This window comes from Mytilus galloprovincialis, chromosome 6 (assembly GCF_965363235.1).
Source record: "Mytilus galloprovincialis chromosome 6, xbMytGall1.hap1.1, whole genome shotgun sequence".
In the NCBI taxonomy this organism is placed as follows: Eukaryota; Metazoa; Mollusca; class Bivalvia; order Mytilida; family Mytilidae; genus Mytilus; species Mytilus galloprovincialis.
In genome coordinates this window covers 35532173-35559654 of record NC_134843.1, presented here as the reverse complement: position 1 = coordinate 35559654, position 27482 = coordinate 35532173, and the positions used below count along the sequence as shown (strand labels likewise).

General features: G+C 31.9%; 1 protein-coding gene across 3 annotated transcripts; it reads left to right on the top strand.

The window, feature by feature from the left end:
• Positions 1-1621: 1621 nt before the first annotated feature.
• LOC143079472 (uncharacterized) lies at positions 1622-27482 on the top strand. 3 transcript variants are annotated; one of them, XM_076254826.1, is made up of 6 exons: positions 1624-1646; positions 12073-12271; positions 15005-15070; positions 20817-20903; positions 23302-23445; positions 24620-27482. In XM_076254826.1, exons 1-6 carry the CDS (start codon positions 1639-1641, stop codon positions 24860-24862), a joined length of 747 nt encoding a protein of 248 aa, XP_076110941.1. In that variant the 5' UTR covers positions 1624-1638; the 3' UTR covers positions 24863-27482. The 3 variants fall into 3 exon arrangements, with proteins under 3 accessions (XP_076110943.1, XP_076110941.1, XP_076110942.1); XM_076254827.1 differs by lacking the exon at positions 1624-1646 and adding an exon at positions 8693-8832; XM_076254828.1 differs by lacking the exon at positions 20817-20903 and having other exon boundaries at positions 1622-1646.

The following is a 27482-nucleotide window of genomic DNA, read 5'->3' as shown; positions in this document are numbered from 1 at the left end:
TGCCATTTTTTTCTTTCGGAAAGGAACTTAGATGTTTCATAAACCTCAACTTAACAAATAATTTAAGTTCTTTAAAAGGTTAAAGTCACTAGCACTTTAATGCATTTTGACAATCTTCAGGAACAATTAACAACATTCTTGACGATGAACATTGTGAGATGATATGCTATCAAAGCAACAACGTTAACATCGACTAGGGAATAGTTTGGTCTTTAAAACTTAAAACAAACCAGTTATGCAACAGCTCCATAGCAACTAATCTTTACGCTTTGCAATAATAAAAATGCATGTAACAAGGTAAATATATATCACTAAAAAACAAATTAGAAAAAAGTTTCAATAGATAGTAAATTTAACGTGTTTGCATATAATATATTACCAGTATAAACTGTGTTTAAGTGTAATGTATATTTGTCAATGAGTAATACATTCTGTTTACATATATTCATTTTTAGTACGGGATTGTAACAATGCTTTAGTGTTTGTATTTGTGGGTCATTCCGCTATAAGGAGGTCTGTAGATTGCCACGGTTGGTGAAATTGAAGATTTGTAAGTATAAATTTATATTGCACGCACTTACAATTTTTTATAGCAAACTATTTAAAAGGAATTAATTATTTAAAAAAAGGGAGACACTTTTTGATAGTGTTGGCAATTCATGATAACATTTGTATATAGGAGAGTCTGGATGGTTAAAGAATAGGGAATAAGGTCTAAATTAAAATTAAAAAAAACTAGAAATATGGATAATACATCTAAATGTCAAATAGAAAAGAGTGGCAAATTTCATAAGTTGTCTTTACGCATACATAGAAAGGATTAAATAAATTACCAAAAGTATTGGACTTCAAATACAACACAATAACCAACAAACCCAACGAACAAAAATTCGTGGTATAGCCAAATATTATAATCGGGTGAAACCTGTGTTGTTGTTTATTTGTGAGTGTATGCACACATTTCCACCCAGCTATAAACGATTTAGACGATGTGGAATGATGTTCAGTGATACAACATTATGCAGATGTATACCTATATGTAAGATAAAGCAAAAGCTCTCTAATGTTGAATGTCTATCACTGTAAAAAAAAACAATCAACAAGTAGATCTACAAGTAAAATTATTTGACAACAGTGTGATTTTGAGACATAAATCTGAATACAGCATAATTCTTACTCCCCCCAAATCATTGTATGCAACAAATGATAATAATAAAGCAGCACCACCGCCATCACCACAAATTAAGATAAAATGAATCAACAAAAATGCAGACATACGATGATGGACAATTATTCTGTTTTAAACGAATGCGTTTATCATTTTAATTAGTTTCTGTATTGTTTTGGAATGCCAAGTGAAATATTACTGAATTAAATCACATTAAACTGAAAGATGCTTTTTTTATTATTACATATTTAGTAAAAATGCAAACCACAACTGTCAACAGTGAGTCAACTGATTTGATAATACAACCAACAAAAAATCATCACCTCAACACATATTATATGTGAAAAAATTTCAGATATTGGGTAGTCTACAGATTTGGCTCAGTGGAATATTAGTAATATTGAGTTTATTTGAACTAGCAGTGATTGGTACTTTTTCGCTCTTATTTGTCTTACCAATATGCATATGTTATGGATGGGTAAGTATGTTATATATTGAATATTAGTAATATTGAGTTTATTTGAACTAGCAGTGATTGGTTACTTTTTCGCTCTTATTTGTCTTACCAATATGCATACATATTTTCTCGCTACATTGAAGACCTGTTGGGGACCCTCTGCTGTTGTTTTTTATTTGGGCGGGTTGTTGTCTCTTTGACACATTCCCCATTTCCATTCTCAATTTTATATGTTATGGATGGGTAAGTATGTTATATATTTGTTAAAGATTATTAATTTTAGTAATGTAGTGCACTTTTGTTTTCCTATGCATTTGCATTTTCATTTTATTAAGTGTTTAGTTTATCGAGAAAGTGTATACTATATACTCTATGTTCTCGAAAATACAAAAACTGTCTTCTAGTCGTTTTTCTTTTTGATTTACTTATATGTTTTTTGTTTATTTTTTGAGTCATTTGTGTTGTATATCTGCGATGTATAGTGACACAGCAGGTTGATTTAGATAGTTGTCTAATGATCTATTGTATCTGTTTTAGTGGCACACTCAATTTTGTCAAGTTGACGGAATTATTAAACAACTGTCATACAAGTTTTATTATAACATGAGCAACACGACGGGTGCCACATTTGGAGCAGAATCTGCCTACCCTTCCGAAGCACCTGCGATAAACCCCAGGTTTTGGTGGGGTTCGTGTTGATTATTCTTTAGTTTTATATGTTGTGTCATGTATACTACTGTTTGTCTGTTTATATTTTTCATTTTTAGCCATGGCGTTTGTAAGTTTATTTTCAATTTATGAGTTTGACTTTCCCTTGTATCTTTCGTTCCTCTTTTATGTACATGTAGCTATACAACTAGGTTGAACCCTCACTTTTCCTTGGAAATCAAGAATATGACAGTTGTTTTCCATTCGTTCTATTGGTTGGTAAAGTTTTTAAAGTTAAATGGACTTCCTCCCTATTGAAGTCACCCTCTAGTATTTTCATCTACAACTGGATCTATGACTATGTTGTAAATTATTCTAAGCCTACTTATACTCACCAATATTCCATCCTGCTCATTTTACTAAGAGCATGCCGTACTGTCAGGTACTTAGTGAGACGAATAGGCTCCAGCAGAGAAACATCAGAAAAAGTCAACCCCGAAACCCGATAAAATGACATGAAGGGAAAGGGACTATAAAACAAACAATTTACTGAAAGCGGAAACTATTTAAAAGAGCAAACTGCTAGAAACATTGACAGAACATAAAAGGCTTTCATTTGTCCTTACTTACAACCTAAAGATAGCGTATGTGTCATTCGTGAGCATTTAAAAACACTTGACAAGACTTTCAAACTTTCCATGATTATTGAGTCAACTTGATAGCTTTTAGGCACAACAAGTGCCAGATCCGAGAAGTACTTTAGAAAAAGTTCGTTCTTTTGAGGAAAAAACTCTGCAATTGTTGCCGAAAAATATATCCCTCATTTACTGAAAAAAATTTTGGGATCTTTTGAAATGTGACTTTTAAACGTTAATATGTTATTGCCATTCTTGAAAGTTCGGTTTATGCACTACAATATATTTGTGAGTCAAACAAGCTATTTTCTTAAACACCTCATGATCATAGAAGTGATATACATATATATTTATGTGTATGTATTTTTTTGGGTAAATATGCGCATCAACGTTTGTAGCATATTGAAGGTTTTTTTTTAATGAGATTCAATATTTGGTTTAAATCAGTAATATAATACTTATTTGTATTACCGAGCTTGTTTATACATACAACTTGTATGGTATTGTTAAAATGAGAAACACGACCAGAAAATTATTTTTTGTTTTAACGAAACAAATGTTGATCAAAATATTGTAAATTAATGCATAACATTAAAAATCAGTTGTTTACATAGTTTAAACTTTGATAACCACACTTTAAATACACGTTTAACAATCACACCATTCCTCATACACCATTACATCATTTCCCTTACACCATTACATCATTCCCCTTACACTATACACCATAGCACCATACACATTCTACCATTGCACCATATGATATAAGGGAATTCAGTGACCGACTGGTCTAAGTAGTTACTACTGTAGTCACTAGCCATTCAACACTGAGGTTATGAGTTCGAACCCCGCTAGTGCGGGTGCATTCGAATCCAATCTTAATTGACTAGGATTGTCAGTTTTCTAATCGAAGCTCGGTGATTTTTTACGTGCACCACAGCTTCATTCACAAATAAAATCTGGCCACCACCGAAAAACCTAAATCAGGTGCTTAAAAGTGTCGTTAAAACAGCAAAAATCAAAATCAGCTATATGCCATACACCATTACATCATACACGTTTTTTTTCGGAAGTTTACACCATCCAAGGGTTGTACTCCCTTTTAAAGACTTTGAAAATATAGATATGTATATATTTACAACATCTGCTCAGGGTCTAGAAAGACAATATTCTGATCTCAACATATTTTACTTGACCAGACTCAACATAATCTCGACTAGTCTCAACTCAGTCTTGGAATTCAAATTAAGGCTAGACTGGTATTGACTCTGTCTGAATCCTCCCATCTATCTAAGGATTTAAATATCTAAAAAATCTACAATTTGTAGCGTGGACCTTATTCAGATAGATACCCGTTTAAACCCTTATTTTGACAGGAAATAACCAAACTACCAAATAGCATGGATTTTGAAACTTGCACTTACAAAGACAACAATGGGGTGAAGTAGCTCTTTTCATTTTCGAGAGGACCCCAATAATTGTTTTTCTGATTTCTGTTGTTGGATCAGATATTATATGCGTATGAAAAATAGTTGAAGACAATTGAAAATTCTCTTTTTCGATACAGTCGGTCTTGTTTAGTTCCTTACAACAGCTGCACTTTCTCTGTCTGCTCGCTTGGTACCAATTTAGTCTAGGTCTGTTATTCTTATCATGTCTTTAATTGCTGATTTGATATGATTATTGAATTTGCAAGACTTTCAATAAAAAAATCACAATAGAGAAATGGGATTCATTTTACACCATGCATACTGATGGTGTATATTTGTTATCAGACAGATTTATTGATAAGTGTATTTCCTGTTCTTTTTAGTAATATTGGTGTTGTTTTTACACGTTTTAAACGTGTATATAAGTCATTTATTGTGAACAGTTAAAATGAGTATCGTTCTTCATAACTGCCTACCTCTCTCGTACGAAAGATTGTTGACCAGTATCTAGACATTTTCAGTATGATTTATCAAGTAGAGTGAATTAACCTCAATTTACGAATAACAGTGACATATATTTTTTGAAAAGGAACTTACTTTTTCCTTGACCGCAACTGACCAAATAATTGAAGTTCTTTAAAATATTGAATGTCACTAGTATTTTCATGACTTTTGACAATCTGCAGGAACAATTAACAACATCCTTGACGAGAACATTGTGAGATGATATGCTATAAGAGCAATCATACCGACTCGGGGATAGTGAGGTCTTTAAAACTTAAAAAGCGCACAATGGTTGCATAATTCTAAATTTCATACTGCATTTTTATTTATCATTTACATTCGAACTACGTATCTATAGGAACATGATGAAACTGACGCACCTTGCTGTGTTTGTTAACACTTCCCAGTTACACTTCACCTTAACATTGATCATATTAAGTGCCAACATTTTAATTTTCTCATTTAACATTTTTCTCTATATCTAAGAAATGTTTTGGTCTATGATCGTAATATGTTATGTCATTCTGTGCCCAATTATCTCATAAATTGGCTGAGAGGAATGTTTGATTCTCATTCATAACCACTACGGTGACCATATATGCGTTCGTACAGTGGCTGTTCTAATGCATCACCATACTGTTTAACCCAATTACAAGTTTAGAGAATTGACATAGAAGCTCAGTTTTGACGGATAAGGCGTATTTGATTGATATATGTAGTATTGTTTAGTCAGCGCACGATCTAGTAAAATCAGAAAATATGGTTAATATTCATCATCAATACAAGTGAAGGATATTTTTTTTATTGTTTCCGTAAAATTTCTTGATACTTATATCAACAGTTTCCTTTTAGTAATAATGGAATTGTTATTAAATATTATATATATGTTTACAACATATAAACTGATAACAAGTCAAGTTCAAAAACCGTAGACCACAATTTGATATGCGTTGGATTTAGAATTGAAGCAACAATTAGACTTATTAATTATACACTTAGAATGATAGTATAATCATTTTATTTTTGGATTTGTATATCGAGAACAATTATAGCTAACGATACGGTAGTTTCCTCTCTTATTGTTAACGGCCGTTCGGTGCATTCGGAGGATAAAATCCTATAGTTTCGTCATTTAAAGGCTAATAGTCATGTATCATAGTTATACAAGTAAGTCGTTTTGACAATAATAACATATTTTCAATTTTGTGTTATGAGCACATAATGAAAATCGACAGGAATGTTATATTTTCCTACTATAATCGTGCAGACGCCAATTTACTAATTCATTAATCAACCTTTCCAAATTAAGCTTATTTGTAAATTTAACAAAATAGTTTCAAAATTTTGACAGAGGACATAATCGAGAAATACTATTTTATGACTTTTTTTATTCTAAAATGCTGTTAAATGCACTCAACTAGATGATGTGTGTACCGACCTCAACTGTATGTGCCTATAGATACTGGCCTGTATTTGCATACATTGGTGTTACTAACAGAGAGCAAGAAATTTTCTCTTTGTTTCTATAATTTTCTACGTTTGCTAAAATGTTATGATCAACCTTCAACACATGTTTTTTTTTGTTTATACTTTTAATGATAGTGTTGTATAATAAAATGAGGTTTAGCTCTGAAATGTAGTACGACGTACAAAATTGATCCCAGTTATTCCTCAAAAATAGTTCATCGAGTTATATACATGTATTTGATTTGGATACTTATTCTATCAGAATCCCCTAGATGCGTTTAAATCAGTATCGGATCCTCTTGGAGAAGGATGAGTCATAGTAAATGTCAAATTAGTACATGCATTACATATAAGCACGAGAAAATGTTCACGAGATGTACTATATATACCATGGTTCTTATGAGTTAACTTATTTAAACAAACTATCCATAGGATTGGTTTGTTAAAATATTTTAATAAGTAAGTCACTGGTTTACATAAATTTCTTTTCGTTATAAGGCTTAACGAATACCGTTATGCGTAGTAATATGCACGGGTGGATTCACCCGTGCATACCTAAGCGGGAATTAAATCATTCGACGGTTTGCATTCAATCAGTCTACACGTTTAATTCAATTGCTGTTAAGGTCTGTTTGACTTTTATTTTGTTTTTGTTTAAAAAAAAAACAACACTTGTTGTTCTATAGGTACTGTCTTTCACATGTATATTAAGATTATTCTTATAGAATTGTACAATTCAATAGATGCACATGTATACTGTCCAAAGTTATAGTATTTAATCAATTTCTCTTTTCATTCATTTAAATGTAGTTGCGAATTGTTTCTAATTTTTGTAATTATATTTTGTAGATTGTTCAGGCTGTTGATCATACTTCTAGGCAAGAGAATGTGATAAGGACCGTTTTTTGGCGTAACACCGGTACCTGCCATTCTAATTTTTTTTCCACATGTTATTATGTTCCGAATGTTTTATTAAAAGACTGGATGCTGCAAACCTACATCCCATAGTATATTTGTGTTTTGTGTTATTAAGCCTTGTATAGAAAAGAAATGCTTTATGTTCGGTTGAACCCGTGAAAAAGAACATAAATGTTTATAATTTGTAGTATAAACATAATGATTGACAGCTTGAACTGACATTAGAAATTGATCACCTCTTTTATCCAATGAGATGAATGCTCGCGTAAGCCATTTTTTTATTTGCCCCGTGTATGATCATATCATACTTGAATGATATTACAAATACAATTAGACGTGTTAATTCTGACAGCTGATTTTTTTCTATTTTTTCTGAATATATTATACTTCTTTTATTCAGAGTTGAAAATAAACCTTTAGCAAATTTTAAAAACTTTATGGAACTTTAAATTACTATTTAAATTTAAAAAAAGAGGTTTCTTGATATGTGGTACAAATTAAATCAAATAAATGTTCGTGGCATTTTACGTTTGTCAGTTTCCTAAATATTTCAGAGGCGAATATCGTTCCAAAAAGTAGGTGGAGCTTCAACAATGGAATAACATGAACATGACTATTTTGTACCATAGCTAAGCTCCGCCTTCTTTCCTTTGTATTCTAGTTGAGCTAATTATCTAATTAACAAAGTATGGTACACCACCAAATGTAGATTATATACTATAGTTTTCCCTTAACAAACGTTTTAACAAATTATTTCATTTAAACATCAAAGAAAACAATACAATTTATATAACAAATGAACCTTAATCTTCAACAGCTTGCATGGAACAAGACCTAGATCATCAGACTGATGTTTTGTTTTTCTAAAGTTACATTGTTAGTTCTAGTCCTCTTACTCAGATACACTATCTCGACTCCTTGTTAATCAGTCGTTAATTTCATGATGTTAAAAGGACGCTCATATTGCAAAAAGATCGGAGAATACTTTGTTGTTTTATTTGGTTTGATGTAACATTTCACGATGGAATTTGAAACTAATTCCGCTGGCATTGAATAGGCGTACCCCATTAAAGATGAAGTTATAAAAAATAACCATAAGAAATAACCATATATTTACAAAATGATTGAAAAGTAATCATTATTTTTGCAAAAAAAAAATAATATAAGTAAGCGGTATTGGTCTTTCACAAACATTTCATTTAAAAAAAACCAGTACATGATCTTTTATCATAAAAAATATCAAATTTATATAATATATGTATTCTAAAATGTGTATGGATTACTAATCGAACAGATTAATAACTTATGCAAACTATCCGATACAATACACGTATCTTTCACCTACGTTTATGAGTGTTGCTTAACTAAAATCTGTCTCGATATACCGGATGACGGTCGTGTACTAATAAAATATGTTTCACATAGTTTGTTAGTCAGACCTAAGTGCATTATTACGCAATCTTATTACGCTTCATCTTTGTATCGGTAAACAACTTATAAATAGAAAATGATCATCTCAAAATTCTTGTTTGTATCCGGAACTCGTTTATCGACATATAATGTCGTTACTTGACAAGTATAAATGTAGGATATACTAAATTGAATGTAAGTATATATTGCTAATTGAAATAATAAGATGGTAGAATAACTTATCATAATGACTATAAATAACAAGTCTCTAAGTAATGAAAAATAACATCAGCCAAATTGTTATCTGCAGATATACAGTTCTCATCACTTGGCGTCCGGCGTCCGTCGTCCGTCGTCCGTCGTCGTCGTCGTCGTCGTCGTCCGTCATTAGCTTTTACAAAAATCTTCTCCTCTGAAACAACTGGGCCAATTTTTACCAAACTTGGCCACAATCATCATTGGGGTATCTAGTTAAAAAAATTGTGTCCGGTGACCCGGCCAACCAACCAAGATGGCCGCCATGGCTAAAAATAGAACATAGGGGTAAAATGCAGTTTTTGGCTTATAACTCAAAAACCAAAGCATTAAGAGCAAATCTGACAGGAAGTAAAATTGTTAATCAGGTCAAGATCTATCTGCCCTGAAATTTTGAGATGAATCAGACAACCTGTTGATAGGTTGCTGCCCCTGAATTGGTCATTTTAAGGAAATTTTGCCGTTTTTGGTTATTATCTTGAATATTATCATAGATAGAGATAAACTGTAAACAGCAAAAATGTTCAGTAAAGTAAGATCTACAAATAAGTTAACAGGACCAAAATGATCTGTTGACCCCTTTAGGAGTTATTGCCCTTTATAGTCAATTTTTAACCTTTTTTCGTAAATCTTAGTTATCTTTTACAAAAATCTTCTCCTCTGAAACCACTGGACCAAATTAAACCAAACTTGGCCACAATCATCATGCAGGTATCTAGTTAAAAAATTGTGTCCGGTGACCTGGCCAACTAACCAAGATGACTGCCATGGCTAAAAATAGAACATAGGGGTAAAATGCATTTTTTGGCTTATTACTCAAAAACCAAAGCATTAACAGCAAATCTGACATGTGGTAAAATTGTTCATCAGGTCAAGATCTATCTGCCCTGAAATTTTTAGATGAATCGGACAACACGTTGATATGTTGCTGCCCCTGAATTGGTAATTTTAAGGAAATTTTGTTGTTTTTGGTTATTATCTTGAATATTATTATAGATAAGGATAAACTGTAACAACAAAAATGTTCAGCAAAGTAACATCTACAAATAAGTCAACATGACCAAAATGATCTGTTGACCCCTTTAGGAGTTATTGCCCTTTATAGTCAATTTTTAACCTTTTTTCGTAAATCTTAGTTATCTTTTACAAAAATCTTCTCCTCTGAAACCACTGGACCAAATTAAACCAAACTTGGCCACAATCGTCATTCAGGTATCTAGTTAAAAAATTGTGTCCGGTGACCTGGCCAACTAACCAAGATGGCTGCCATGGCTAAAAATAGAACATAGGGGTAAAATGCAGTTTTTGGCTTATTACTCAAAAACCAAAGCATTAACAGCAAATCTGACATGTGGTAAAGTTGTTCATCAGGTCAAGATAGATCTATCTGCCCTGAAATTTTTAGATGAATCGGATAACACGTTGATATGTTGCTGCCCCTGAATTGGTAATTTTAAGGAAATTTTGTTGTTTTTGGTTATTATCTTGAATATTATTATAGATAGAGATAAACTGTAACAACAAAAATGTTCAGCAAAGTAAGATCTACAAATAAGTCAACATGACCAAAATGATCTGTTGACCCCTTTAGGAGTTATTTCCCTTTATAGTCAATTTTTAACCTTTTTTCGTAAATCTTAGTTATCTTTTACAAAAATCTTCTCCTCTGAAACCACTGGACCAAATTAAACCAAACTTGGCCACAATCATCATTCAGGTATCTAGTTAAAAAATTGTGTCCGGTGACCTGGCCAACTAACCAAGATGGCTGCCATGGCTAAAAATAGAACATAGGGGTAAAATGCAGTTTTTGGCTTATCACTCAAAAACCAAAGCATTTACAGCAAATCTGACATGTGGTAAAATTGTTCATCAGGTCAAGATCTATCTGCAACAACAAAAGAGAGTTTTTAACGACCTCAGCTGGCTATACAACCCTTGCACAATCAACTGAATTTTGCAGAAATCATTAATAGGATAGATTGCCCTTATATGATAATTTTTTATTACCTTTTTGGTTTTTTTTTTTGGCAAAGGGGGAGCAGGGGGTTGCGCAACAACAAAACAACTTCACAACTTTCTCATTACTTTGCATTTCTCGTTAGATAAATTTTACAAAATTCTCCCTTGAAACAACTGTCAAATTTAAACAAACTTGGTTTAAATCACCACTAGGATATCCAGGGACCACTGTGTATGATGACCCTGCCTGCCCACATGGCTGAAATAAAACAGGTTTCAAATGCACTTTTTAGTATTATATCTCTGAAACTAAACGACAGTACAACAGTTGCATTTATCATGCATCAATTGTAAATAAAAATATCAGGTGAGCGACACAGGGTCCTTGGACCCTCTAGTTTTTGTTTAGGTAAAGATAATTTCTCTATTTAAAATTTTACAGTTTTATTGTAGTGATAAGAAGATATCAAATACCGCTATGAGAAAATCGTGAGACACTAAACTAAGAACTATTATTCGTTAAGAATCCAAAAATACAAACACTTTTGGGTTCAAAATTAGAAAATAATTGAAAAAAGAAAATACTTGTTCAAGGCAGTTACAAATAAACCCCTATAGTACATGATCTAGTATATATAATGTTCATCTCCTTCAATAAAAAAACTATGCCGTCATTTCATTCGTAGGATTTTCCCATTCATGTGGGAGAATGGGGTAAACCAACTTTCTCATAACAGGTGTTTAACTTCCAACAAATATAAACTAAAATAAATCATATGGAAAGTTGAAATAATTTATGAAAATTATATTAAAAAACGGAAAAGAAAAAAAGTCAGTATAAGTAAGAATACAGAAAATAAACAATGCTATAAAATGGACTTTTGTTATCGTTTTAGATCTTAAACTTGTCTTAAAAGTTGTTCATACAAATTGATATAATTACTATTTTTGATTACAAAATTTCGCGGCCAAAGATAAGTTGGTTACCCCGACCCCTCTCCTCCAAGGCTAACACTTGCAATAGGTAACACTGGATTTGAAATATAGTAGACGAAAAAAAATGATAACTATTATAGGAAAATATTATCGTACAAAGAATAAAGTGTTATCTTTTTAATTCTGTGCATGGCCTTGGTAATTTGGTGTTACAAATTGTGTAATTTGCTAAATAAAATAGAATAGAATAATCTTTTAATAGTATGGTTATTTTATTTTAAGAATGGAAATATTAACTTACAGCCCTCACGATTCCTCTTTGATTGGTCAGCAACAACAGAACCAACAACATCGCAAAACAATCAGAATGCTGAAGGTTTTAGGTGCTGTACAAATTGGATTAGGATTAGTGTTGGCAATATTAAGCGTCATTTATCGGCCAACTTTATTCTCCATGATAGTATGTGGATGCTGCTTTTGGGTAAATGAAACATTTATGTACCATTTAGATACAACGTAAGAGCAAAATACTGAGGCATGTTAATGATAAATGTCATAAACAACACACATACTATTCAAATCTAATAATCCATATGAAAATAAAGCTAACCCGAACATAGACTAGAATAAAGCCAGATGCCACCAATGAGTTGTCAACACAGCAAAACAATGCTGAACGCGGAAGCGTACTTGAGCTAATCCCTTGCTGTACAATATTGAGCGAATATGGACATCATACTGAACTCAGAAACATATAGATCCACCAACATACAAACATACTAGGCAAACACAGGTCTGAGAGCCCTGACTTGGGACAGGCACAAACAATAAGATATTAAGCTGCTCATCTCGATATGATTTCTAGGAACATTATGTAACAGCAATAAGAAAAAAAAAGATGAGATGCGAAAGTCACCAAAGTGATATTCAAACTCCACTAGTCGAAACAAAATGAGAATGCAATGGCTATAGCTAAGAACGATCAAAAGAAAAAAACACAGAACGCAAATCACAAAATAAATAATCAATTACAAGATGAAGACAACACGAAGAGGAAATTCTAAACAAAAAGGAAGAATGAATAGTTCAGACATGCATGTAATACATTGCAACACAGAATCTAGGTGAATAAGGAAACCGTTCACTTAGTGTTCTCTTAATGTCCTTTTAAGTGAGATTGCTTAAATACATGTGACGCTTTTAGTACGGCGGCTTTGTGTGAAATTGTGCACATCCTGCTACAAGCATGAAATTTGGCATAGACCTCCCTCAACTATTACTCTTTTATGTCAGATAAGGAGGTATTTGAAAAAAATTACTCATTTTCAGTAAAATTCAAAAGGCGGACATCATACTTAAATCAGCCCAATATCGTAGGCTAGTATGTGAAAAGGTCTAATTATCATTCAACTATCATAAAATGTGGTATAAACCTTTGTTATGTACTACTTTTGCATATATTATATAGATTATATGTCTTCAAAAACCCTATTTCCGGTAAAATTCAACATGGCGGACATTGTATTAAAGTAAGCTTCTTTTAGGGAGGGCAATTAAATGTGTTTTAAAGTATTGCTTCTATCATTATATTGTCCAGGAACCTTTCTAGTGTGCATCTCATGAATACAAGTCTTTAAAACCCCTACTTCAGGTGATATTCAATATGGCGGACAAAGATATATAGATCATTTTTTTTTATTTTTAATATTCAACTTTTTTCAAAATGTAAAGAAAATATTTATTAAACTTTTGACTTTAAGTTATCATCAAAACCACTAATTCTATTCAGCTGTAAATGTTTAAATACAAAGTTAACAACACTTCCGGTAAAAAACATTAATATGGTGTGAATTTCAAAGATGAGTCCTCAATCCATATCTTAGATGTAGCGTTTTGAATAGATTGATTAAATAAAATAAAATCACTAAAGTACTAAAATATCTTTGTCATTACTAATTTATGACCGCAAGTACATGTTTATTCACAGTCCGAAGCAGAGCACAATCGGAGAGCTGATTTTCCACATTTACAAAGACCGTGGTATTATTTCTTACATCAATAATGTACATGCTGCTTATAAGATTAAGAGGCCTCACAAAGAGTTGTGCAAAAGGGTTCCCATGTATCATATTTTCCGCTTCGCCATTCCTATGCGTCCGGACTAGTAAGCATAGGAACCAATTCCAAGCTTGTTACTTATTCACAGCTGTCATGGTATTATGCACGTTTTACATGATGATAAAGACTAGACCGAGTCGTGGGAATAGCCTCAATAAGTCTTTCCTCTTCCAAAAAACGCCATCTATGTCACCGATGCAGTTCCTTTTCCAACAAACGTGTAATCTCTTAATTCCTAGACTTTTGATAAATATCTTTCTGTACCCTTGCAAATTGTTTAGGGGGAAGCGCTTGGAATTGGCTATAATGTTACCAATGCAAGTCTATGCGCTAATGGATGGCGAGGGGACAAAGAGAATCACTTTTTAAACAATCTTTTTGAGACCTCCTCATTTTGTCAGAAGCTTGTACATTGTGAATGTAAGAAAGGATACCGCGGTCGTTGTTTATGTGGAAAATCCGGTCTCCCGTGCACTGCTTAGTGAGCATGTGGTGGTGACTGTAAATAAACATGTATTTGTATTTGTTTTAATCAATCTATCCAAAACTCTAAATCAAGGATATGAATTGAGGACTCATCTTTGAAGTTTACGCCATATTGGTTTTTTTTTTACCGGAAGTGTTAACTTTGTATTCAAACATTTACATAGAATAGAATAAGTGGTTTTGAGGATAACGTAAAGCCAAAAGTTTAATGACCAGCACAAAAAAAACACATTTTCTTTACAGTCTGAAAAAAGTTGAATATTAAAATAAAAAATTGATATTTCAATGTCCGCCAGTTTGCGTATTACGTTAAAAACACATGTCTGATACAATGTATCCATGAGAAGCAACAAAGAAAGGTTTATGCACATTGTAATGATACAAGCAATACTTTAAAACACATTTTAATTACCCTTCCTAAAAAAATAGCTTATTTGAAATAAAGAGTCATAGTTGAGTAAGGTCTATGCAAAATTTGATGCTTGTAGCAAGACATGCACAATTCGTCTAAAATATGCTTGTAGCCGCTGTACTATTTGCCAAATCAAATTGCAGTGTTATATTTCCTCTTATTTTTAAGGTTTTTTAATTAGAAATCATTTACTTGCAGTATGTCATCACTGGATCCTTGCCATTGTTTATAACAAATAAACTAGATTCGAACTTCAGATTGAAGGTTGGTGTTTTAAATTAAACAGAAATAAACAGCTGCGCCATGAGCGCATGATACGCCCGACGTCTTGTGTGGAAGTTTTATGCAATAATCATAAATAGTTTCTGAGAAAGTTTTAAGCAATAACCATATATTGTTTTTGAGACACGGCGGGGACATGTGAAATCCCCAACCCTGTTTTTTTTTACAAAAAACTAAATTTCACTAAAATAAAATTTTGATTCAAAACGAAAAAGTATACAGATCTTTAAATTAATATAACAAAGAAGTGTGTAAAGTTTTAAGCAATAATCAAAATTTATTTTTGAGATACGGCGCGACATGTAAAAAAAAAACCTCCCCTGTTTAACAAAAAATACTCAATAACTCCAAAATAAAGTTTTGAATCATCACCAAAAAGTATACAGATCTTTAGATTAATATAACAAAGAAGTGTGTAAAGTTTTAAGCAATAATCATAAATGGTTTTTGAGATACGTCACAACATGTAAAAAAATCCTCCCCCTTTTTTACAAAATACTCAATAACTCAAAAACGAAATTTTGAATCATCACCAAAAAGTATACAGATCTTCAGATTAATATAACAAAGACATGTGTAAAGTTTTAAGCAATAATCATAAATCGTTTTTGAGATATGGTGCGACATGTAAAAAAACCCTCCCCCTTTTTTACAAAATACTCAATAACTCAAAAATGAAATTTTGAATCATCACCAAAAAGTATACAGATATTAAGATTAATATAACTAAGAAGTGTTTTAAGTTTTAAGCCATAAATAAGAATCGTTTTTGAGATACAGTGCGACATGTGAAAAAAACACACCCCTGTTTTAGTTACAAAGTGCCGTAACTCCAAAAGTTATAATCTTATTTTCACCAAAAAGTATACAGATCATTTGACCATCATAAGAAACAACTATGTTAAGTTTCATGAAATTTGGATAAGTCGTTCTCAAGTTACGGTGCGACATGTTTACGCCGGACAGACAGACGGACAGACGGACGGACAGACGGACGGACAGACAGACGGACAGACGGACGGACACCGGACATTTGTATACCATAATACGTCCCGTCAAAATTTTGACGGGCGTATAAAAACCTCCCCTTTTTTACAAAATACTCAATAACTCAAAAATAAAATTTTTAGTCATCACCAAAAAGTATACAGATCTTTAGATTAATATAACAAAAAAGTGTGTAAAGTTTTAAGCAATAATCATAAATCGTTTTTCAGATATGGCACGACATGTAAAAAACCCCTCCCCCTTTTTTACAAAATACTCAATAACTCAAAAATGAAATTTTGAATCATCACCAAAAAGTATACAGATCTTTAGATTAATATAACAAAGAAGTGTGTAAAGTTTTAAGCAATAATAAAGAAAAGTTTTTGAGATACAGTGCGACATGTAAAAAAACCCTCCCCCTTTTTTACAAAATACTCAAAAACTCAAAAATGAAATTTTGAATCATCACCAAAAAGTATACAGATATTAAGATTAATATAACTAAGAAGTGTGTAAAGTTTTAAGCAATAATCAAGAAAAGTTTTTGAGATACGGTGCGACATGTGAAAAAAAACACACCCCTGATTTAGTTACAAAGTGCCGTAACTCAAAAAGTTTAAATCTTATTTTCACCAAAAAGTATACAGATCATTTGACCATTATAAGAAACAACTATATTAAGTTTCATGAAATTTGGATAAGTCGTTCTCAAGTTACGGTGCGACATGTTTACGCCGGACAGACGGACAGACGGACAGACGGACAGACAGACAGACAGACAGACGGACGGACACCGGACATTTGTATACCATAATACGTCCCGTCAAAATTTTGACGGGCGTATAAAAATGAGACTTTCTATAACAGAAGGTTACACTCTTGATTGATCACATCTGTTTCTATAATTATTTACAGTTTATTGATGTATAAATAAAGTTTCTATCTTTGAAATATACTTATACATACGAATATTCAAACTCATAAGTTCATAAAAAATTGTCAAAACAATGTAAAAAGACAACCACCGGAAAATATTCAATAGCAGTACCAGAAAATTCATCATAGAAAACGGACGACTAAACAACACAAACTACACTAAAACACGGAATAATATCGGTGCTCCTGAACGATCTTTCTCCACATAAGGCACCCGTCGTGTTGATCATAGAGGTACAAATCCGATGATAAGTCTTATTCGGTACGTCACATTAGAGGAGAAGAGGACGGGACTTTCGTAACGACAGTTGGGAAAAAAGTAAAATCACAAAAAAATACTGAACTCCGAGGAAAATTCAATCGGAAAGTTCCTTATCACATTGCAAAATCAAATGACAAACCACATCAAAAACGAATGGACAACAACTGCCATATTCCTGACTTGGTACTTGCGTTTTCAAATGTAGGAAATGGTGGATTGAACGTGGTTTCGTAGCGCTTAACCTCTCACTTGTACAACATTTCCATCAATTTCCATTATATTTACAACGATGCGTGAACAAAACAGACATATTCATCGCCTTCTGTGAAACATTAGTTACCTCACGATAATGACCTCACATAAATACTCAACATTCATTTTGAAATTTTAGCGCTATCTATTCAGGTGTGTTATAAAAGGTGGTAAATTTATTTTATGTACTTCTCTTTATATATAGTTTCTTTTTATTCATTAGCATTAAATGATCTTAGGATTGCCGTAGCCCTATCATCAGTAAGAAAACCATCTTAAAAAAAGAGTTGCTTAAAATACTAAAAGATGTGTAAGCAAAGTCATACAAGACTATTCTCAATCATGTTTTAAAACGCATCTTCATTAATACGGTCATTGATTGTTTTGTAAAATCGTGAATAAAATCTAGAAATTTGCTGATTATCACCCATATGCTTATTTCTTTCCAACTTACATTGAAATGGGTTTTTTTATACGGTGGAGTTAAAGGTTGACAAATGTCAAAGAGAAATGAACACTAAAGTATTTAAGGTCTTAGAGATGCCCTCACATGGTCTCAAGACATTTCTTAGTCCTATGTGATGTATTAGAAAGTGTCTTTGTTACGGATAAATCCCAAAATTATTCGCAAAGCTATGATATCACAATACATGTCCGAAAATGATCTTATAAAGGTCTGAAATGATTTTTCTTTACAATTGAACCTGTTTTTGTCAGAATTTTAATCACTATAAATGTGACATTTGATTAAACATTATATCAGAGATAGCTATACAACGAAAAGAATCTAAATACTCTCAAAACTTTATTAAATATACTTTATCGTTAAATGTATTACCTTGAAATTTGTGTAATGAGTACATTAATTCATCTACCGGTGCAAGGATACAGTAGTTTGGTCATTTATACTTTTTAGAGCATATTGAAGATTGCGTATGATGCGAAATGTGCCTTTTAGTGCCACGAGCAAAACGTTTACCCTAATTTCAACACTCTGAGAGCCTCACATCTGTTTTAAACATTTAACTTTTAGACAATGAATAACTATAATTATTCGGACGTAATAAATTATCAAACGTGTTGTTACCATTTTTTACATCACTGGGTGGATACCTCTGCTATCTGGACTATCAGCCTGATCAGGGTATCATCAGCTCAGTAGTCAGTGCTTCGGTACTGACATGATCAAACACACTTTACTAAAATTGTCCGTTTATAAATTTTGAAATTATTAAAATACTAAGGTTTCAACTCCCTCAGGCAAAGTTGACTATAGATGAATTTGGCTATTTTTTAGGTATTTTTGACATATAGCTCTTCAGCGATTTTCGATCTTCGGATTTCAAAGTTTGGATTTGAGCGTTCCTGATGAAGGTAAAATCAGAAAAGCGGATCGGACGCAATAAATTATCAGACGTGTTGTAACCATTTTTTTCACCAGTCACCCTTAATAAGGGATTTGAAAATCAATCATTTCATGTTAAATTGTAGTAACGATTATGCAAACACAAAAAAAAATATATAAAAAAAAATTATGGTTTATATAGTTATCCAAAGTACCAGGATTATAATTTAGTACGCCAGACGCGCGTTTCGTCTACATAAGACTCATCAGTGACGCTCAAATCAAAATATTTATAAAGCCAAACAACTACAAAGTTGAAGAGCATTGAGAATTCAAAATTCCAAAAAGTTGTGCCAAATACGGCTAAGGTAATCTATGCCTGGGATAAGAAAATCCTTAGTTTTTCGAAACATTCAAAGTTTTGTAAACAGGAAATAACTTATTCATTGATTTCCCCCCTTTTTCATTCATTTCCCCCCTTTTTTTGTTATTATAATAGTATTATCGTTTAATATATAACATCAGATTCAAATTATCCCAAGACCATCATGATTAGAACTATCTTCAGACGGCTTAAATTAATAGTATATAACGTATTCTAGGATAGTCCTAGGACAGTCATACAATCTGTTATTAGAAATAACTCAGTGTATGTATTCGGATACTATCGAAATCGGTTCCCTGATATATACCCTGGTCTAATATAAGAAATTCAATTGATCGATGTTTAATTTCCATTTACCCATGTGTTATGTGTTTTATAGAATAATGCACAAAAATTACGTAAATTAGCAAAAGCCTGGCATGTATTTAAGTCATGTGCTTTATAATCAGTATGGGGTTTAATTGTTAAATAGATGTTTTAAATCTGTTTCAAAAAATTAGTTGTATGGTGTGCAGTATTCTAGGAGCAGCATTATTTTTTCATATGTTTAGGATGTCTTAGCATAAGATGCGTCTGAGATAGCTCCGAGACACAGCTTACATTGTAATAGTGTTCTAAGTTGATCGTAAGTCCATCCTTTAATTGGTTAAGGAAGTCTCTTGGAGAGAATCTTAGGACACTTTCGAGGACACCTCTCCTGGAATAGAAGATGATTATAATAATCAATTTGAGGTTCAATTTTGATTTTATTTTCTAACAGTGGAACGTACCTCATAATATAAAAACAGACATGAACGTTCATAACGTTCAGATTCTTTTGTTTTGTAATAAACAGTCTTAGAGCCTCACATCTGTTTAAAACTTTTAACTTTTAGACAATGAATAACTATAATTCTTATCACCAGTCACCATTAATTAAGGATTTGAATATCAATCATTTCATGTTAAATTGTAGCAACGATTATGCAAACAAACAAAAAAAATATATAAAAATAGTTGTCATATATAATTTGTCTTTTTCATTTATTTTCCCCCTTTTTTATTATTATAATGGTATTATCGTTTGAATCATTGAATAAAGCATTACAAGTCCTAATGCTAGTATACTAACCATAGTGGTTTTTTTCTGTTGAATTAAATTATACATATTGTTTAAATGTAGTAGACGAAAGACTAATTTTGTAAATAGTAGGGAAATATAACATCAGATTCAAAATGTCCTACGACCATCATGCTTAGAACTATCTTATGGCGGCTTAAATTAACAGTATAGGACGTCTTCTAGGAAGTCCTATGACAGTTATACAATAATTATTAGAAATAACTCAGTAAAAGTATTTGGATACTATCGAAATGGGGTCCCTGAGATATATCCTGGTCTACTATAAGAAATTCAATTGATCAATGTTTGATTTTCATTTACCCATGTGTTATGTGTTCTATAGAATACTGCACAAAAATTATGAAAATTAGCAAAAGCCTGACATGTAATTCAGTCATGTGCTTTATAATCATTATGGGGTTTAATTGTTAATTAGATGTTTTACATTTGTTTCAGAAAATTAGTTTCATGGTGTGCAGTATTCTAGGAGCAGCAATTTTTTCTCCAGTTATAATAATCATTTCGGGGGTGATAATGCTATTCGTGAGTAATAACATATTTGCTGTTCACATTTAACGATTGTAACACACATCTTAAAATAAATAAATGCCTTCAACAAAAATGAGTCAAGATTGTTTCAATTTTGTAAACATCGCTGATGTATCATAGGCTTGTAAGTCATTTATACAGTTTCAACAGCAACGTTAACAGAGAAATAATAATTTAAAGTACCACACCACAGTTAGGTTGGCAGTTTTGCATTTTGGTCCCTGTTGATTTTTCAATATTTTCATGAAAAATAAATGCAGAATGTAGCCATGGATACACAAAAAGGAATTATACGAGCCTTCACAATTTTTAGTAATATTACTTATTGATCCTTAATTGGTAGAGTTTTTAAAATGGCGACTAAAGCACAGAACAATGTTTTGTTTTAAAATAAAAAGCTTAACAAATATGTAGGACTCAAATCTATGGTTGGTTCCAAATCTATGGCAGATTCCTAATATATGGCAAATGTTACGTCATGTCATCGCCAATCTATGGCAGATATTTCACAATCCTAATCTATGGCAAGTTTTGTAAATTCCTAATCTATGGCGGAGTTCTTTGTTTCCAAATCTATGGCAGATTATGTGCAAATGGAAAACGTACGCATAATGTACGACTTATCACGGACTTGTCTTAAACAAGTGGAAATATACGACAACGGGAGCATGCATATAAATATTTGTGAATAAACATTTCATAATGTTCAACCAAAACATTTCCAAGTGATGAATTCATATAACTTTATCTGTTTATACAAACTTAAAGATTGAAATGATGCGCTCCATAAAAATAAAGTTTTTTTTATCTGTGCATGGTACCTGTTTATCCCATTCATGACAGGTTTTTATGGAAAAAAGACAAATACAAATTACACATTTTGAATTTTCACATAATGTTATTTCATCGTTATAACTTTTTTTTATTTGATGACAATTTAAATCATATTGGTATCTGGTAAGTTAAAATTTCATTATAAACTTTGCCAGCCATAAAATATTCATTCTAAATCCTTTTCTAAAATATCCAGTACTGAAAACAGCGGTGTCCTTATTCATCGCGGTCTTCGGCCGGTACAGCACATTGTGTTCCACTTTTGGATAAAAGGTCACATCCTGCTTTAAACCATCCGAAAATTGTTGTCTAGGAAAATACCTTTATATGGAATGGTGTTCAAATCTATGAGGGGCATTAAAAGGGGGTATCTACACGGTAGGACACGAATTAAAATTGCTATTTCACGATGAACGAAAGTTAAAAATTTTCTTGCACGTTGATCTTTTCACCGATTTCACGAAACACGAGAAAATAACGAATCCTTTTCAAGGCTGCACGGGAAATAAAAATGTGAAAACATGTTGCACGAAAATAACCCTTTACCACACTCATCTATTGGTTTCACCATCTTAATCGGCGGCGACGGATTCAATTGTGACGTTTTGAAAAAGATCTGCAATAGATTTGGAGAAAACAAAAGTCTGCAATAGATTGGAGTTGTTAAGCGTTTGTGACGTCATATTTACCATAGATTAGGAATCTGCCATAGATTTGGAACCTGCCATAGATTTGAGTCCTACTAATATATTACACTTTCCAAAGTCAAAATTTGCATACTTCATACAAGTTGCTGACCGCTTGTGTTTTAATATTTTACATACACGATGGCGGACGAAATCATATCTAGCCTAGCATTTTAATTTTGCATTCTGCAAGGTTGCTTGTCGTGTAAACATTTTATTATACATTGTAATCTAAACTAATTCAAATATTAACATTATCTGAGGTACCTACTTTTAAAATGCTTGACTTTATAATTTGTATTGTAGTTATTCTTTTCTTCATAAGAAATTTGTAAAAAGAATATTGATCCAGTTTTTAAGTGGAGTTTGTGTTTACTTAATTTTTTGTTTATGTTCTTTTTTTATTTTTAACTGTTGTATCTTTCTTTGGTACCATTACAAAATGCTGAAGACACAATAGTTACCTGAATATGTCTATTATTGTTTTTTAATCCCAAAGGTTAAATAGGCAAATACATAGGGTCAAATAGACTTACTCTGTTTTTTAGGATGACACATTCTTGAGAACCATAAGCTGCTTTTTGAGAGTCGTTTAAATACAAAGCAATGTCGTAGTTGAAATATTATTTCATTTGTTCTCGTCTTACTATACATGAAATATCTATATTCAACGTTAAACAAAAACAAGTAATTCATTGATGAGAACCCAAAACTCCCGATTTCGATAGTTAAATCATGTAAGTGTACATGAGTATTAACCTGATACATTTTTCAGTAAATCTTCGTCAGTGAGATCTTCTTTGGTTGCTTTTTAACATTTAGAAATAAGTCTACCTGTACAATATTACATGTGTAGTTGTTTATTATTTTAGAGTGGAATTGACAGCCATGGCGGTACTATATATTATGAAATATATAGTCCAATCGTCGTATTGTCTTTAGCTGTATTCGTAGTCACGATCATTTCAGCATCGTACTGTTGCTGTTGTTCACCTTTTGACATACAAAATCAGCAGGTAGGTTCAATCAACTGTCCCTTTTAGTGTGCTAGTGACCTAATACGATATATATGGGGTAAGTGAACCCCATATTTAATTTACTGACCCCATATATACCGTATAGCGGGTTATCTAACCGAGTGTAAAATTTCGCGATTTTCTTTAAATAAGGTATACGAAATATTTTGGCGGTTATTATTTTAGCGGATTCAAAATGTTTATAAATACCATTGCATGTGCATTTTTAAATTGGCGGAATTTATTTTGGCGATTTTGTTTTATCTGCGAAAATAAGCGAAAAGCTACACCCCGCGGAAATAACCCGCTATACGGTATCGTGTTAGACCACTAAGACACTGTGTGCGAATCTATCTATCTATCTATATAATCTATCCAAAATGTTTCAGATTTTTCTGCAAGCCGTGTGTGGTTTTTTCTATAAAGGGACGTAACACCAGTAATAACCATATCATTTCTAAAAAATGCAAACTGTAATGACAAGGTTAAAGTCGTTTTAAAGATTTTGTTAGCTTTTGAGTTGAATAGCGAATGTTTGTGTTTTTAAAGAATGATATATATGTGTCCAGAACGATGCTTTAATTGTGATCTGCAAAATAAAATTATCACAAATTACACCAAAAAACACGTGCTATGTCAAAAAAGGTCTGATACAATTTTCTATTTGATTGCTAAAATAAGTGTAACAGACAATTATAACAAGCTAATACCACATTGAAAGCCATTTTAATCATGTATGGAAAATTCCAAACAGTCTTACAATTGTTAATATAATGTCGTAATGTTGTAACATCTATTTGTATTTACTTAGCATGTTTATTTATGTAAGAAGATACAGTTACCTTCATATGTTTCTTTCGTACAAATGAAACTATAAATATTCTTCATCTAATGACCAGAAAAAAAACATTAAGTAATACGTGATTCCTGAAGCATGAGACAGATTAAAAAAAAAACATGCTAACAAATGCAGATAATGCATGTAATGTAGATATGTTTGTATAGACTTGCTATACAACTCTGTTTACAGACAATTTCAATGAACCTGTGATTTCTTTTTCAAAACCTTTTCGTTTTAAATTATACAAGGTTTTTTTTCTGTATTAAGCTTTATTGCATAGCTCAGTATACAGAAATTTTAATTTCACGAATATGTTTCTTTTTTTCTTTTCAGCAAACAGTTGTATTTGTAAATCCATCACAGCCTGCAAACAGTGCACCCCCAATATGTAACCCAATCGCCGAGGCAAACAAACAACCAGTCATGATCACGACAGGAGGAATAAACAGTCAACCGACAGTATATCTCAAAAGTCCGCAGCATGAGGTAGTATGTGGAAGAAATCCTGAAACTGAAAATCCTTTGAACCATAAATCTTTTGATGTTAATCCACCACCGTACAAGGAATTTGAATAATATTTAAAACGTTTTTTTTCTTCAGTTTATAGCATAAACTTCAAAAATTCTCAAAGATACCAGGTTGATTATTTGAGACTACCAGTCACCTGTTTCTTCTAAAAATGTAGTCATAAGTAGTCGTGGTAAAACAAAGTGTCAATGTAAAACAAAGTACGAAGTTCAAGACCATTGAAGAGTCAAACTTCCAAAAGATTTTACCAAATGCAGCTTATGTTAGATATTCCTGGGATACTAAGCATTTCAAACAAATCAAAGCTTTATGAATACTAGTAGTTTATTCGTTAGTTTTACAATGGCCGCTCAAAATCCATATCATCATAAGAACAAGCTTATGATTACAACAAAAATAAAACATCCGTATACTGTAAACCAACTTATTTTCGCGATCGATTTATTTTCGCGACTTTCGCGAGTAGGAAAATAACGCGAATATTAATTGTCGCGAATATGTAAAACTTGGATCTTTCCTTATAACCCTTTATCAAGTAAATAAGAAAATCGCGAAAATAAATAGCCGCGAAGTGGTCAAGAAAGGGTAAAACGCGAAATAAAGTATCCGCGAAATAAAGTTGGTTTACAGTAATCCTTCTTAGATATATCTAAAACGATCAACTTGATTATGATTAAATTCTTAAAACATTTTAAATGTTTTGGAGTTTAATATTGAGTAATAAGTAATAGTGTCCCTTTCAAGCTTAGTTCTGATGATATCTTATATGCCTCATAGGGAATAATTTCTATTATATCGTACCAGCTTGGATGTATGTTACATTTCCTGCTGTATGTAAATTCAAATACTCCCATTTGTTGCATTAAATTTGGACCTCAATGTGGGCTAATTTGGTAACGATCTCTACACATGTACACTTAGATCAAACTTATTGAAAAAAAAAATATAGATTAATTTTGTGTTGAAATGAAACAGATATAAATTTGACCAAAACCAAACATTTTCATAGTTCTCTGCATTCAACATACCAAAGAACGAATTCATTAAAAATAAAATGTAACTACGTTGAGGGTTAAACCTTTTGTACCTTTATGTGGACAATTATGAAAACCCGGCTCTAAATTAAAGAATACATGGTTAAATTCGACATATCAAAGATTAACAATACTTCAAAGTTTCATATGAAATCAAACAAAGATTAATTTGGAATCCTTTTGACCTAAATTCAAAACCAGGCTCGAAATCTACAATCTGAATACATGATTAGATTCAACATATTAAAGTAAAGAACCTTAAGAGTTCAAGATTATAAAAAAAACAACATTATAATTTGTCGAGAATAAAGCAATTTATAAAAAAAGTATTATAAATGCATTGTTTTTTACCAATCTTTGGTCCGTAATTCTAAACGGTTAGGGCTAGAACTAAATGAATCATTCTTAACCTTCCGTTTTGATATGGAGACATGGATATGTACAGCTGCATCGATATCCTTTGACGTATGGTCAAGTTATTGTCCAAAAACCAGGAAATCCATTTATTTTGGCCCTTCATTTTATCTAAAAATTTAAAAAGGGTTTCTTTTTAACCAATCGTTCATAAGCATTGTTGTAAAATAATACAAATATACTGATTGATTTATGCAATGGTCATAGCATAGTCATCCCACATAGTTTACCAATTTGATTGAATTACAAGTATATGATTGAAAATGAAATAAACAATATCACATATATATCCTCTTCTTTCTTCGCTGACAAGGTGTAAACTGTGAGGGTATGCTGAGAATGAAGGGTTCAAAATTAAACTTTGTTTGAATTCATCAAACATTGAACTATCGGGGTTCTTTCATTTAATATGCAAGATTTGATCGGTTTTGGTCGTATCAAGCAGCTCCCTTTGGAGAATTTTACCAATATGTTGTCTGCTTTAACGTTATAATGTTATGTTAAATAGTGTCATTTGCAATCATACTATATATTATCTTGTTTATATTAAAACTGAGGAATCCTTATAAACTCCAAAAGGGTCTAGAACATTTGGATATTGCTAGCGCTTTAATTGGATGTTATTGGTTTGTGTAATAATTGTATGAAAGAGTACCTAATTATTTATGTGCAGTTATTGTAATTTATAATTATATATTTTTATGTGTTTCTAAAATATATTGACATAGTTGACTATATATGCATAACGAAACTTTCGTATGCCAATTCAGGCAAAACAACTGCTTCTTTATCTTATTTGTCCCGCATTAGCATTCTTACTAGAGAAAAATATCAAAATCATTTCTGTGAAGTGTGTCTCTTGTTTAATCATTAGGTTTTAATTAGATAAGTAATCGAACACAAAATGCGTTGTAAATATTTACGTCGTCGTAATTTATTATAATAAATGATAGTCGGTCTTATTAACACTTCACCTCTTGTAAGTCAAGGAAACAACTGTTTAACATCGTCGGAAGTAACATCTTAACAAAAGGTTAAATAGTTTAGTTGTTTGTGTCGCAATTTCACAAACTTGTTAATCATATTGTTTCTAAAACACTTCACTACGTATTTGTTAAAGCTAGAGAGTGTAAACTATTAATTTGCTTGTATTATATAAGCATTCTTTTATCAATATTTGTGTTTTGCCTAATAAAATTTGATATCATATTGAAATTAA